At 41.4% G+C, this 15,942-nt stretch overlaps 1 protein-coding gene across 2 annotated transcripts in view; it reads right to left on the reverse strand.

The window, feature by feature from the left end:
* babam2 (BRISC and BRCA1 A complex member 2) overlaps nt 1-15,942 on the reverse strand; it is a 155,451-nt gene that overhangs the window by 138,290 nt on the left and 1,219 nt on the right. For both annotated transcript variants that reach the window (XM_052025195.1, XM_052025196.1), the window contains exons 2-3: nt 8,213-8,402; nt 4,598-4,674 (exon numbers count right to left, since the gene is read on the reverse strand). In XM_052025195.1, coding sequence (XP_051881155.1) covers nt 4,598-4,674; nt 8,213-8,340 — 205 coding nt within the window. In that variant the 5' untranslated portion in view covers nt 8,341-8,402. The remainder of the gene's footprint in view (nt 1-4,597; nt 4,675-8,212; nt 8,403-15,942) is intronic.

Genomic DNA, 15,942 nt, shown 5'->3' on the forward strand with positions numbered 1-15,942 from the left:
CAGGCTCAAAAAAGAAAATTTACAGCTTAGCTGGGTTTCAATGAAAGATTTTAATTATCTATGACTTCCAAAGCAGGAAATGTACAATGTTTACAGTAAATGCAATGACAGAATACGAAGGCAAAAAAAAGTGTTAGTCGCATAACTAGTTACGAAGCTGTGAACAGCATATTTTATTTAATCTTCAGGAAGCACACGTCATTTGGCAGGCTAGAATTCACTGCCCATTTCTAACTGCTTTTGACAAGGTGACACCCACAACACTGTTGGGTAGAGATAGTTTAAGGATTTGGGACTTGCGATAATGAAGGGATGGTAATATGTTCCCAAATAACGACGGCTTGCAATTTGGAGGGGACTTACTGCCCACGTCCTTCTTGGTTGTAAACGTCAAGGGTTTAGGAGGTGCTGTTACAGCAGTTTCAGCAAGTAACTGCAGTGTACTCAGTCAATAGCGCAACTGTAACCATTGTGCATGGGTGGTGGAGGGAATAAATATTTATAGTTGATGGGGTATAAATTAAGTGGAAGCTTTGACCTGCATGATGTTGGGCTTCACGTGTTGGAGCTGCACTTATTCAGGGAAGTAAACGGTATTCCATCAGACTCCTGACCTGTATCTTGAAGATAATGGAAAGCTTTTGGGCTATTCAAGTGAGTCACTCACTGCAGGATACTCAGCCTCTGACCTCTTCCTGTAGCTGTAATACATCTGACTGGTTTAATTGAATCTTGACCAATGGTGACCTCTCACACACCCTCAGGATTTGATGGTGGGGGACTCGGCAATGGTAGGAGTCAGTGGTTACTCTCCTTACTGTTCAGGGGTCATCGGTCACTGCCTGGCACTTTTGTGGCATGAATGTAATGTGCCACTTATCAGTTGCACAACCTGAATGTTGTCTGGGCCTTGTTGCATGTAGGCATGGACTGCTTCATTCTCCAAGTTAGAAATGAAATTGAAAATTGTCTAATCATCCTCACTTCTGACATGATGATGGAAGGTGGGTCATTGATGAAGAAGCTGAAGATGGGCTAAACCTAGGATCTGAGGGATTCCTACAGTGATGTCTTGGGGCTGGGTAATTGACCTCCAACAAACGCAAGCATCTTCTTTTGTTAAGATATTAAGATGTTTATTTATTAGTCACAAGTACATTGAAGCACACAGTGAAATACATCTTTTTGCATTGCTAAGAATGTGCTGGGGGGCAGCCTGCAAGTGTCACCATGCTTCTGGCGCCAACATAGCATGCCCACAGTTCCTAACCAGTACATCTTTGGAATGTGGGAGGAAACCGGATCACCCGGAGGAAACCCACGCAGACACGGAAAATGTACAAATTTCTTACAGACAGCAGTGGGAATTGAACCGGGTTGCTGGCGCAAGGTATTACTCCAAAAATTGGAGTGTTTTCTCCTTAATGCCATTTACCTCTGCTTAACAGGGGCTCTTTTATGTCACATTTGTCAATGCTGCCTTGATGTCAAGGGCAGTCACTCTCAACTCTTCGGTCTATGTTTGTGCCAAGGTGGTGATGATGTTTGGAGCACAGGGGTGCTGGTGAATCCCAACTGGGCACAGTCAACAATACCTTCCATCGATTTGCTGATGATTGAGAGCAGACCAGCTGGTCAAGTGACCTCTGGCCATACTCGTCTGATCTTATCTAATCTTGGAAGCTAAGCAGGCTCAGGCCTAGCTCGTTCTTGGATGGCAGGCAGTCTGGCAACACCAGGTGCCTCAGGCTTTGTGGGGGCGATCTGACAGAAGCATATAAAATTATGAGAGGTTTAGATATGGTAGATCATCAGCCTTTTTCTCCCAGGGTAGAGATGTCAAATACTAGAAGGCATGGGTTTAAGATGAGAGGGGATTGTTTAAAGGAGATGTGCAAGGTGCATTTTTTAAAAAAAAACAGAGAGTGGTAGGTATCTGGAACGTGCTGCCAAGGGAGGTGGTAGAAGCAATGTTTAAGAGCCATTCAGAAAGACACATGAATAGGTAGGGAATAAAGGGATACGGACCATGTTTAGACTGATGGGATTAGTTAGATTCCCAACATGGTCAGCGCAGATGTGGTGGGCTGAAGGGCCTGTTCCTGTGCTGTATTCTTCTATGTTAATTCGAAGGGCTGGATTTGTCCTCTTTTATCCAAAAAGAACTCAGCAGGATCAAAGGGCATGTAATAAAATTCTCTGTTACTTAACCACATTGATATCCAGGCTCAGTGACAGCTTGGATATCAATGTGGTTAAGTAACAGAGAATAACAGTGAAAAGTTGTTTTTCATATTGGAGGGAAGCTTGCAGTGGGATTTCTTAGGGGTCGATACTAGTATCACCACTTAAATATTAATAGCTTGAGCTTGGTGAATAGAACAATTTCCACATTTGCAGATGATACAATGTGGAAGGACAGTGAATTATGAACCGTCAGATTGACTGGAAGAATAGCAAATAGATGGCAGATGAAATTAAGCTGAGAAACCTGAAGTGTTACACTTGGTAGGATGAGTGAGAAGAGGTTATTTCATCAATAAAAAGGTGAAAAAGAATTAGGAAATCTGGGGTACGTGCGAATGGTCAGTGAAAGTGCAGGGCGTTCAAAAAGTGATTAAAATAGCATCCAAAGTCTTGGGCTTAATTTATAGAGATACAGAGTACAAGAGCAAGGAAGTCAGGATGAACCTTTAGAAAATGCTAGTTTGACCATGACTGGGGTATTATGCTTATAGAAACATAGAAAACCTACAGCACAATTCAGGCCCTTCAGCCCACAAAGCTGTGCCGAACGTATCCCTACATTAGAAATTACTAGGCTTACCCATAGCCCTCTATTTTTCTCAGCTCCATGTACCTATCCAAAAGTCTCTTAAAAGACCCTATCGTATCCGCCTCCTCCACCGTTGCCGGCAGCCCATTCCACGCACTCACCACTCTCTGAGTAAAAAACTTACCCCTGATATCTCCTCTATACTTACTCCCCAGCACCTTAAACCTATGTCCTCTTGTGGCAACCAGTTCAGCCCCGGGAAAAAGCTCTGACTATCCACATGATCAATGCCTCTCATCATCTTATACACCTCTATCAGGTCCCCCCTAATCCTCCGTTGCTCCAAGGAGAAAAGGCCGAGTTCCCGCAACCTGTTTTCGTAAGGCATGCTCCCCAATCCAGGCAGCATCCTTGTAAATCTCCTCTGCACCCTTTCTATGGCTTCCACATCCTTCCTGTAGTGAGGCAACCAGAACTAAGCACAGTACTCCAAGTGGGGTCTGACCAGGGTCCTATATAGCTGCAATGTTACCTCTCGGCTCCTAAATTCAATTCCACGATTGATGAAGGACAATACATCATATGCCTTCTTAACCACAGAGTCAACCTGTGCAGCTGCTTTGAGTGTCCTATGGACTCGACCCCAAGATCCCTCTGGTCCTCCACACTGCCAAGAGCCCTACCATTAACACTATACTCAGTTCTAGATGCCAAACTTTAGAAAAAGATATAGACTTTACAGAAATGATTCCAGGGCTGAGGGACCTCAGTGACATGGATGGACTAGAGAAGCTGGGTTTGGTCTACTTTTCCTGAGAATAGTGGAAATTTAAGGGTGAACTGAATAGGTATTCAAAATGGAGGGATTTTGTAAAAACAAGGAGGGAAGATATTATTCTGGAAAACAGATTGACAACCAGATTTAAAGTAATTTCTAAAAGATCTCAGATAGTGAATTTTTTTCTACTGACATAATAAGATCTGGAATGCATTGAAAATGTACTGAAAAGATTTCTGAGGAGCATTTAAAAGTCATATAGATACTACTTGATGAGGACTAATTTATAGTATTAGGAAAAAGCTGAAGACAAGCCTAAATGTGACACCCTTTCAAAGAAGATACATGTACAGTACCAAATCATCACCTCCTCTGCTGCAAGATTCCAGAGTTCCATCTACCTCCACCTCATTATCACAGGTATCGAAACCCCATGCTTTCATGAACATTTAACTCAACTTCTTCAAATGGAACTCTCGCCCAGTGTCTGGTTTCCACGAGTTGTATTTGTTCAAACTCCATTTCTCACATTTTGTCTTATTCGTCTTGTCCTTAGCAATTTCTACAACTTCCACAGACTCCTTAATGAACACCTCAAAAATCTCTTTCAGCTTTATATTCCATCCTGCCCTTTTGACTTTAGGCTTCATCCATCCCTTTCTTCTTCGCCCTCATTCACTGCAGGGTCTTCAGCCATCACAAGCCAGCTTCCTGCCTTGATCCTTTGTTTTGGCACTCTTACTTCACCAAAGGCCTCTTTTAAAAACTCACAATTCCAATCATACTTTCAATTGCTTTCCATAGCTCCTACACTGCTGTTCAATATTTATAATAATTTCCTACATTAAGCTCTTTAAGCTGTTTTTTCCTACAGGAAAGCAAACCTGTCAGTTTAAAAAGAGTCACGATTGTAATTTCTGGACAATTCATGAACAGTACTAGTTACATAAAAGTTCCACAGCACGTTCCCGGAAGTTTTATATGCACATTTTCATTTTATCCAATTAGAATGAGAAAATTTCTTAATATAAAATAATTCTCACATTTTAGCGTCTCTCCAGCATATGGAATGTGCAGCTTAAACCGGTCGCAACAGGGTCCAGGTGTTAATGACGTGCATCTGAAAGGAAGGACCAAAGACCAATTTCAAAACTAAAATAGAAAACAATTCCTGATAACACTCGTAACAACCATGAGGAAAATTACAGGAATTGCAACAACCGAATTTGCTTCAGACAAAATCCAAGTCATTTATTCAGATGGTACAAAACCAAAGTTGAAAGCTGGAAAATGTATCACATCGTACTGGGATATGTTTATTTGAATTTATCTTTAAAAATAGATTATAATTACATTAGACTTCACAATATGTTCCAAAAACATCTTCCCACACAACACTGATAATGAATTATTTTTAACCCCCGCCCCCACCTTTTCTTAAAATTACAAACACTGCATCCATTTTGCACTCAGCAAACTTCAGGTTCTTTGGCCAGCATGCTCAAGAAATTCCTGCTCTTCGTAGTAGCACTGATCAAACATTTCATCTTAAGGATGGTACGTTTGGTAATGGGATGTTGCACACTTAACATTATGACTCCTCTTTAATGCAAGCGTATCAAAATATTTTTCCTTTATACGAAGGGAAAAATATAGATGACACTATAAACAAATAAAATTGTGTAAAAGTTCACAACCATGAAACTGGAAGTAATATCTATATAAAAATAAACAAAAAGACTATACGACTTTCTACTAAACGTCAGCTATTGTGAGAAAACTTGCACATAAAACGAGCTCAAACCATCAGTCTACTTCTTTACTTGGTGTGTCTGCCTAAATTTATATTAAGTTATTGCCCTGGGAACAACTCTGGAGCTTGTTAAATTCTCTGGTACTTAAACAAGCAAACTTTCTGACTCAGAAATATTATTGTTCCCAAACAGAACAAGTAAAGGCATCCAAAACAATTCAAATGTAGTTGTTTAATTTAACAAGATTTGCAACTGATATCTGATTGCAACTAGCAGTGGTGTCACAAACTGTTTCATGCACCAGAAATAGGAGGGATGGATACCACTGTGAACTGGGGTTGGCAGAGGAAAAGATAGAAACATAGAAAACCTACAACACAATTCAGGCCCTTCGGCCCACAAAGCTGTGCCAAACATGTCCCTACCCTAGAAATTACTAGGCTTACCCATAGCCCTCTATTTTACTCAGCTCCATGTACCCATCTAACAGTCTCTTGAAAGACCCTATCGTATCCGCCTCCACCACCGTTTCTGGCAGCCCATTCCACGCACTCACCACTGAGTAAAAAAACATACCCCGACATCTCCTCTATACCTACTCCCCAGCACCTTAAACCTATGTCCTCTTGTGGCCACCATTTCAGCCCTGGGGAAAAGCCTCTGACTATCTACCCGCTTAATACCTCTTATCATCTTATACACCTCTATCAGGTCCCCACTCATCCTCTGTCTCTCCAAGGAGAAAAGGCCGAGTTCCCTCAGCCTGCTTTCATAAGGCATGCTCCGCATTCCAGGCAGCATCCTTGTAAATCTTCTCTGCACCCTCTCTATGGCATCCACATCCTTCCTGTAGTGAGGCGACCAGAACTGAGCACAATACTCCAAGTGGAGTATGGCCAGGGTCCTATATAGCTGCAACAATACCTCTCGGCTCCTAAATTCAATTCCCCAATTGATGAAGGACAATACACCATATGCCTTCTTAACCACAGAGTCAACCTGCACAGCCGCTTTGAGCGTCCTGTGGACTCGGACCCCAAGATCCCTCTGATCCCCCACACTGCCAAGAGTCCTACCATTAATACTATATTCCGTCAACATATTTGACCTACCAAAATGAACCACTTCACACTTATCTGGGTTGAACTGCATCTGCCACTTCTCAGTCCAAATTTACATCCTATCTATGTCGCTCTGTAACCTCTGACTGCCCTCCAAACTATCCACAACACCCCCAACCTTCGTATCATCCACAAACATACTAACCCACCCCTCCACTTCCTCATCCAGGTCATTCATAAAAATCACAAAGAGTAAGGGTCCCAGTACAGATCCCTGAGGTACACCACTGGTCACCGACCTCCACTCAGAATACGACCCTTCAACAACCACTCTTTGCCTTCTGTGGGCCAGCCAGTTCTGGATCCACATTGCAATATCCCCTTGGATCCCATGTCTCCTCACCTTCTCCAATAAGCCTTGCATGGGGTACCTTATCAAACGCCTTGCTGAAATCCATATACACTACATCTACTACTCTCCCTTCATCGATGTGCTTAGTCACATACTCAAAAAATTCAATCAGGCTCGTAAGGCAGGACCTGCCCTTGACAAAGCCATGCTGACTATTCCTAATCATATTATACCTCTCCAAATGTTCATAAATCCTGCCTCTCAGGATCTTCTCCATCAGCTTACCAACCACTGAGGTAAGACTCACCGGTTTATAATTTCCTGGGCTGTCTCTACTCCCTTTCTTGAATAAGGAAACAACATCCGCAACCCTCCAATCTTCCGGAACCTCTCCCGTCTCCAATGACGACGCAAAGATCATTGTCAGAGGCTCCGCAATCTCCTTCCTCACCTCCCACAGCAACCCGGGGTACATCTCATCCGGTCCTGGCGACTTATCTAACTTGATGCTTTCCAAAAGTTTCAGCACCACCTCTTTTCTAATATCTACATGCTCAAGCTTTTCAGGCCACTGCAAGTCCCCACTACAATCCCCTAGATCTTTTTCTGTAGTGAATACTGACGTAAAGTATTCATTAAGTACCTCTGCTATTTCTTCCTGATCCATACACACTTTCCCACTGCTGCACTTGATAAGCCCTATCCTTTCGCATCTCATCTTCTTACTCTTCACATACTTGCAGAATGCCTTGGGGTTTTCCTTAATCCTGCCTGCCAAGGCCTTCTCATGTCCCCTTCTGGCTCTCCTAATCTCTTTCTTAAGTTCCTTCCTTTTAGTCTTGTACTCTTCCAAATCTCTAACATTACCTAGCTCTCTGTACCTTTTGTATGCTTTTCTTTTCCTTTTGACTAGATTTATTAAGATGAGGTTGTGAAAGAAAGAGGACTTAAACAATTTGAAAACAGTTTAAAAAGTGAGGCATGTAAAGCCACCCAGCTTAGTATCAAGGAGTTTCTGTATAATGCTATTTTTAATCACTATTTTCAACCATCAGATCAGCTTGACTTTGCAAATACAGATTTTATCAAATGGTGCTAAAACAAACAACATATATTGAACATACATGTTGCACACTTAATGTTATGACTCCTTTTTAATGCAAGCGTATCAAAATATTTTTCCTTTATACGAAGGGAAAATATAGATGACACTATAAACAAATAAAATTGTGTAAAAGTTCACAATCATGAAACTGGAAGTAATAGCTATATAAAAATAAACAAAAAGACTATACGATTTTCTACTAAATGTCAGCTATCATGAGAAAACTTGCACATAAAACGAGATCAAACCATCAGTCTACTTCTTTACTTGGTGTGTCTGCCTAAATTTATATTAAATTATTGCCCTGGGAACATAGAAATCATGCACAAACATCACAAAATAATAAAATGAATTAAACTTTTAACATACAATCATCAATTACTTACCCTGATTTAAGGTCAGTTATTTTGAGATTGTTTGTAGCATCCAAGCCAATTTTCCCATTTCTAACCACACTGGAGATAAAGGGACGAAGTGCAGGAGAAATTCTATTCAAGGCAACTTCTGGTGACATTTCAACTGAACTGCCTCCACAGTGGCACTGTCAAAGACCAATGAACAGGATATCCTGTAGTGCTGAATATTCAACAAAGAAAAATGTTTAATACAAGAGAAAAATATACGTGAAAAACAAAACAATATGTTAATGGATATTCATATTGCAGTTGGTATAATTTTAAAATTTTGGTGTGCCAAGTGGTAAGATTGGCATTTATTGCTCACTCCTGGTTGTCTGATTGCCTTCTGAGAGTAAAGGGTTGCAGAAAGACCAGATCAACACTAATGCCAATAACAGTTAGTTATTAATAACAACATCAGTGAATTAATTGTTGTTTTTAATAAAAATGGCAAATCAAAATCTTTGTATTCACTTTTATACATAATCCATTCTTCTCCCTGATCATTATTATCCTACATACCCTTGGGGCTCGAAAATACATTGACTTCAGTCTTGAATATACAAAGTAACTTGTATAAAAAAAAGACAAAGTAGCAATAGCCCCGAGATACAGAATACCAAATATTTGTAAAATATTGTGCAATTAGATCTCTACTTCTGTCCTAAGTGGCCATTTACCTTGAGACATTAGTTTATAAGACCAACCAGCAAACACTATAGGATTCATAGATATTTATGGTTTCTCACTACTCTTGTTAGAGATAGCAACTTACAGGATGCTCAGCTTTTCAGAATCCATGGTTAAAGGAAGTTTTCCTTAGCTACCATTGCTAAGCTAAATTAAGCTCCATAACGACATTCCACCCATCTTTCCATAGGGATGATATGCCAAGAAATACTGTAACTTTTTTTTTCAGAAACTCTCTAGATAGGATTATTGGGTTGGGCCATTAACAGATAAACATACACAGCAGTGTAGTGGTTAGCGTAACGCTTTACAGCGCCAGCGACCCGGCCAATTCCGGCCGCTGTCTGTAAGGAGTTTGTACATTCTCCTCGTGTCTGCATGGGTTTCCTCTGGGTGCTCCGGTTTCCCCCCACATTCTAAAGACGTACAGGTTAGGAAGTTGTGGGCATGCGATGTTGGCGCCGGAAGCTTGGCGACACTTGCGGGCTGCCCCCAGAACACTCTACGCAAAAAGATGCATTTCACTGTGTGCTTCGATGTACATGTGACTAATAAAGATATTTTATCTTACAAAAATAGTAGTTTTTTGGTGGACGGGGAGGAGCTGTGAGAAGGATTCAAATAATATGCCGTATCATGCATTATCATACAAAGCTTTAAAGAATGAAAATTCCATTTTTGTAGTTCAGGTCTTATGACATTATGCAAAAAGATAGTAACAAAAATAACAAGGTCATACAGAAGACAAGAAAAAAAACTAAGTAACACAGTAAAATAAATAAGAACTACTTAAAACTATAAATAAAAACTAGCAATATAACAGATTATTAATAAAACCTATTATAAATGTATTGAGAAATTAAAAGGTAAAGGAGAATGCAAACCCATTAAAGAGAAGGTGAAAATATAGTGGAGCCCAAGGCAATGCCTTACTGTACTTCATCGTTTTCATGGCAGAGATATGCCACTGGTACAAAACCTAAAATTAAGTCAATGGGAGGAGCAAATTAAAATATGAAAGGAGAAAATAGTGATAAGTAAGACAGTCAAATCAAGATCTGAAGTCTTTTGGGTTGAAGTGTCTTCAACCCAAAATGTTAAGTGCGTTTCTTTTTCTCCAGATGCTACCTGACCTGCTGAGTGTTTCCTGCACCTGACAGCCCAATCTCCCCATGCCTGCTTGCTCTCCCATCACAAGTTTCTGTTCATTTCTGTTCACTTACAAACAGTTCAGGTTATGAACAGTTCTCAGGAATGGAACTCTGTCATGATCTCAGGACTTCCTGCACTTGTCAACTTCTGAGAAACTAGTAGATCTTATTACCAAGAACAAAATGGAGGAAGAGTTCAGCAAGTATGAACTGAAGAAAAAGGGTCAGCATAGATTTGCAAAGGCAAGATCACATTTGTCTTGTCCCGTTGATTATTTTGAGGAAGTTACTAACACGGTGAATGGTGAGTTGTCTATGGTCACTGAATAAATTGGCCTGCAAGTGATAACAGGTACCACATGGAATTACAGGCAAAATTGGAGCACACAATATTGGGAGCAGTGCTATAAGATTGGTGAGTAATTAGCTGAGAGGTAGCAGTTATTCTTAATGGGAATGTACTTCGATTGACAGGATGTCCCACAGGGATCTGCACCTCAGGTATAACATTTCATTACATATTCTTTGATCTTAACCATTGAGATAGAGTTCTATACCAAGATGACACTGCTAGGAAACAAAATGTATACAGAAATCCAACATCAAAATACTGTAGATGCTGGAAACTTGAAATAAAAACAGAAAACGCTTTAAGTGTGCACAGAATCAGAGTCTCCTTGTATCCAAACAAATGCCTGTGGACAAGTGGACGAAGGAATGACAGATAGAATTTAACTCAAACAAATGTGAAGGGATATATTTTGGGAAGTTACATCAGGGCAGGACATATACAGTGATTGAGAGGGCACTGGAGAGTGTTGTAGAACAGAGAGGCCTCCAGGTACAAGTACATAGTTCCCCGAAATTGGTGACACAGATAGACAGGGTGGTGAAAGCAGTGCATGGCACATTCATCTTCATTGGACAGGGCACTGAGTACAAGAGTTGGAATGTCATATTATGGCTGTAAAAGACATTGGTGGGACCATACCTGGAACATTGTGGGCAGTTCACGTTGCCATATCATAGGAAGGATATGATTAGCTAAGGAGTGTGCAGAGAAGATTCACAAGAATGTTGTCAGGACTGGAGAGCTTGAGTTATAAGGAGAGGCTGAATAGGCTGGGACTGTTTTCCCTGGAGCGAGGGAGGCTGAGAGGTGACCTTATAGAGGTTTATAAAATCATGAGGAGCATAGGTTTAAAGTGAGAAAAGAAAGATTTAAAAGAGATGTGAGGGACAGCTTTATCACATAGAGGATAGTTAGTATATGGAATGAGCTGCTAGAAGAAGTGGTAGAGGCAGGGACAATTACAGCATTTGAAAAGACATTTGAAGAGGTACATAGATAGGAAAGGTTTAGCGGGATATGGGCCAAACACGGATAAATGGTACTAGCTCAGGAAGGCATTTTGGTCAGCATGGAGAAGTTGGGCTGAAGGGCCCTTTTCTGTGCTGAATAACTCTATGACTCTTTGTAGTAGAGTAAAACAGACTATGTGATGAAGCAAAAGTGTAATCAATGTTAAGAATCCTACTGTAATGAAAAACAGCAAGGATCCGTGGAGGAGCACAGAGGATGTCGATGCAAACAAATCCTTGAAATTAACGGACAATTCTTGTTTTAACTACTGCAACATGCGCCTCACCTCCATCAGACTTCCCACAAGAGTGGGGCTAATCTTCAGAATAGAAAAAGTTCAACTTATGGCGATTACTTTCAAGAACCAAGGTCATTCAAACCTCAAAAGTCAAGATGCAACAAGCGGATGTTGCTTGCATTTGTGCACGCTCAGGAAGCCAAGCTCCAAGCCACCAATTTGTTCACTGCAGTACAAGAGGATGGACTATACACTCAACACCCACAGACAAAGGTGCTCTACCAACATGATCCTGCCAGACAACACTGCCCACCAATAATAAAGGATCACAGCAAGACCCTCAAAAACATGGACCTCATAGCTTTTGAGCCATTTCAGCAAATACAGACATCGATAATGAAGTTCACCATAACCTCCAATACTCCAGGACAGCTTTTAATTAATTGAGAAAAAGGTCCTCCTCTTCCAGGCCAACATCCCCAGCACCAAGGTCCTATTTGGGTCTATATTCCTTGGAGTTTAGAAGATTAAGAGGTGATCTTACTGAAACAAATTATATCCTAAAGGGGGCTTGATAGATGTTCTCACTAGTGGAAGAGTCACGAACAGGGGGACATAGCTACAAATGAGGGGCCAGTCATTTAACACTGAGGTGCACAGACATTTCTTCTGAGGGTAATGAAATATTTGAATTCACTGCCACTGAGGGTGGTGGAAGTCAGATCACTTAAGGTGGAGATGGATAAAAATTTGAAAGATCAAGGAACTGAGAGCTTTTGAGGTGGTACAGGAGTTGAGGGCAGCGTATGTCAGTCATGATCAGGTGGCCTAGCCTCCTCCCATCATCTTGCATTCTAGTTACAGTTGGCTTTGTTGAGCAGGCCTCGTCATTCCCATACATGACACCACACTCTCAAAAAGGCACTCTATTCAAAGCTGACACGGACGAAGGAACAGATTCAAGGATGTGCCTCCTTTAAAAATATGCAACATTCCACTGACTCCTAGGAATCCTGGGCTCATGACCACTCAAGGTAGAAGAGGAACATTCAGGATGTAATTGAGACCTTCAAGTCCATGCATCAGGAACACAGAAATGCCTTGCATAAATGGTGGAAGAAGCATACCACCATGGCTTCAGGCACTAACTGCCCCCAGCGTAAAAGAGTCTCACATTGGCCTCATTAGTCACCTCAGAATCCATAGAACTGGAATGGAAGCAAATCATCATTAATCCTGATGGACTTCCTCAGAAAGCAGGAGCAGGAGCAGGAGTAGACCTATTGAAACTGTCCCACAGGCTGACCTGCTGCAGGGGTCAGTTCCTTTGCTCTGCCAATTCCACATAGTCCTCAACTCACTGATCTTCCAAAAACTTGCCCATCTTCTCTGTAAATACCCCCATTTATCTGGCCTTCAACCCTCATGGGTTGAGAATTCTAGAGATTCAGCCCCATGTGTGAAAAGTTCTCATGCAATTTTTAAGTGACTGCCTCCTTGTAACTACATCCCCTTGATGGAGACTCTACCACTAGTGGAAACATCTCAACATCTACCCTCTGACACCTCTACGATGTTTCAATAAGATCACCCCTCATTCTTCAAAACTCCAAAGAATATAGGTCTAACTTCTTTAGCGGTTCTTTCCTCTCATCCCAGGAATTAGCGTAGTGAATCTCTTCTGGGCTGCCTCCAAAGCTGGTAAGGAGATAACACATAACCAAGATGTAGATAGAATGTTGGCCTTTACTTTGAGGAAGTCAGAGTAAAAAAAACATTGAAGTAGTTGTGCAGACTACTGGTCTGACCTTTGCTGAGATACTGTATTCAATCTGGGCACCATATCTCACTACATTATTGTGCCTGGAAGGGAAGCAGTATAAATTTGCCAGGATTATGTTGAAATTAAATTATGAACAGATGTTGTAAAAGAATGGATAGTAATCCCTGCTGTTTAGAAATTGAGGGTTGTGATCTAATTGAGGTGTTCAGAGGGACATGAGTGACTGAAAACAAGATGAACTAAAAATTGCACACAATGAAAAATCATGTAGAGTGGCTGTAAGGAGATGATGAAGGGTCTTCAACCCAAGGTGTTAACTTTAGTTTCTTTTCCCACAAATTCTGCCTGACCTGCTGAGTGTTTCCAGTTTTGTGTTCTTATTTCAGGAAAGAAGCCCCTCACCCTGGAGCTTCAGCCTACATTAAGCAAGACTGTGAGTTTGCTATAATGTAGTAGTGCACAAATAGTGGCACACCGCTGCATATAGGAAAGCTGGACAGCCAGATGTACACTTTCAAGTGCTGTTTACTAGAAACATATTTCTTTTTCTGAATGGGTTGAACAAAATAAAACCTATTCACACCTTACTCTCACAGGACAAACAATTCCCATTCCTCCAAGTCAGGAAGCTATTCATGTTTGCTCCGTGTCTACTCTCAGTAACCAATGTACTTCCAGTTTACCTACACATAAGAATAAAATCTGGGACGGATGACGTAACAGGGACGGCAATTCAAAGAACTTTACAGACCAATGGACTCTTCAGAGCAGCTTTTTATAACTGCAGTTTGTGCCAGCAGGAGAAATGTGCCCCAGTGTTATACAGCGCCTGACATGTACTCACCATTACTGAACTCCAATGTTAGACAGTGATCGACCCAGTGTTATACAGCAACTGACTCGTGCCCACCAGTACTGCACCCCAGTGTTACGCAGTGACCGACTGACCTGTGCCCACCAGTACCGGACACCAGTGTTACACAATGACAGACCTCCACACACCAGGACTGGACACCACTGTTATACAATGGCTGGTTTGTGCCCACTAGCACTGCACCCTGGTCCTGCACAGTGCTCACCAGTACCAGTGCTTCCAGAGCTGTATGTGTACCTGGATACATACACAGGCACAGGTTAGACCTTGTCCAATGGTCCCAGAACAGACCTGTCCCTACAGTCCCCAGTTCAGTAAGCTCTGAACTTGACATCAGCCACGCTCTGAACAGTGAGGTGGAAATCAAATTCTTTTCTACGATCTCCAGCCCCAGAGCACTCCTCCTGACCCTCACACACTTCAGCCCATTAACACCATAAACTGCTCATTTTAAGGAGATAGTGTGGCCTGGTGATTTGCAGAAATTGAGATAAATCTACTACTAAGGCAGCCAGTGTGGCAAGCAGACAAATGGGAAAGAAACAGATCTTGCAGGTCATTTATTATGCACCACAATGAGAATAGTAGTCTGGGAAGTTGGAAAGCCAGTTGCCATGTCAGAATTTACTAACTGGAAGGTGGAATTCCTCTCATTTCTCATGTTGAAAATGAGATTAATTCAATACTTCCTGACAAAGTCAGTCAACAACTTTGCCTGAAAGTTAGATTTTGAAGGAGTGGCATCTCAACTGATGGGGCAAGTGCTGCAGGAAGTTATAATGACATGGTATACCTGGACTCTCAAAGGCTCCTTTCACAAACTGTCGGAAGAGTTAACACAAGGACAAAGCACAATTATAAAAAGATGTCAAATGGGAAAGAAAGGGAGATTTGTTGAGTAGAGGTTGCAGAGATTAAATCTGTTCCAAGCCCCAATTAATGATCTTGTGTTAGTCTCTGCTACCAAGTTAACCAAAATAATTAAAATTTGAGTCATTTGACCCCAGGATTACAGCATTGAAATTACTTGTGATTACATAACACTACAATCATAATTAGGAAAACTGAATTTTTGAGCTTCCCGTGTCAAACAGTTGACACATCTGGTCATTCTTATACGAAATGAATTCAATGAAGCGCAGAGTCCTTAGAAGGCTTGACAGGGTAGATGCAAAGTGACTGAGAAAATGTCCAGAACCAGACACCATTAATTCAGGGTAGGCATTTAGGTCTGAGATGCAGGGTAATTTCTTACTTCGGGTTAAGAATCTTTAGAATTCTGTGCTCCTGACAGCAGGAGAAATTGAAATGATTAAGAACATTTAAGATAGAAAGTACTGAACCTGCAACTTGTACCCCAAAAGAACCTTGGAATTGCATGGGGGCAGTGGAGTTGAAGATCAGCCTTATTCAGTGGCAGGTAGGTTCAAAAAGCAACATGGCCAATTCCAGTCCTATTTAAGATAAAACAGAAATGCTGGAAACATTCAGGTCAGGCAGCACCTGTGGAGAGAGGTTAACATCCAAGTCAAAGACTGATGAAAAGTCATTGACTTGTAACATTAACTTTGCCCCTCTCTCCACAGAAGCTGCCAGGCCTACTGAATACTTCCTCCATT

This window comes from Pristis pectinata, chromosome 10, assembly GCF_009764475.1.
Source record: "Pristis pectinata isolate sPriPec2 chromosome 10, sPriPec2.1.pri, whole genome shotgun sequence".
NCBI lineage: Eukaryota > Metazoa > Chordata > Chondrichthyes > Rhinopristiformes > Pristidae > Pristis > Pristis pectinata.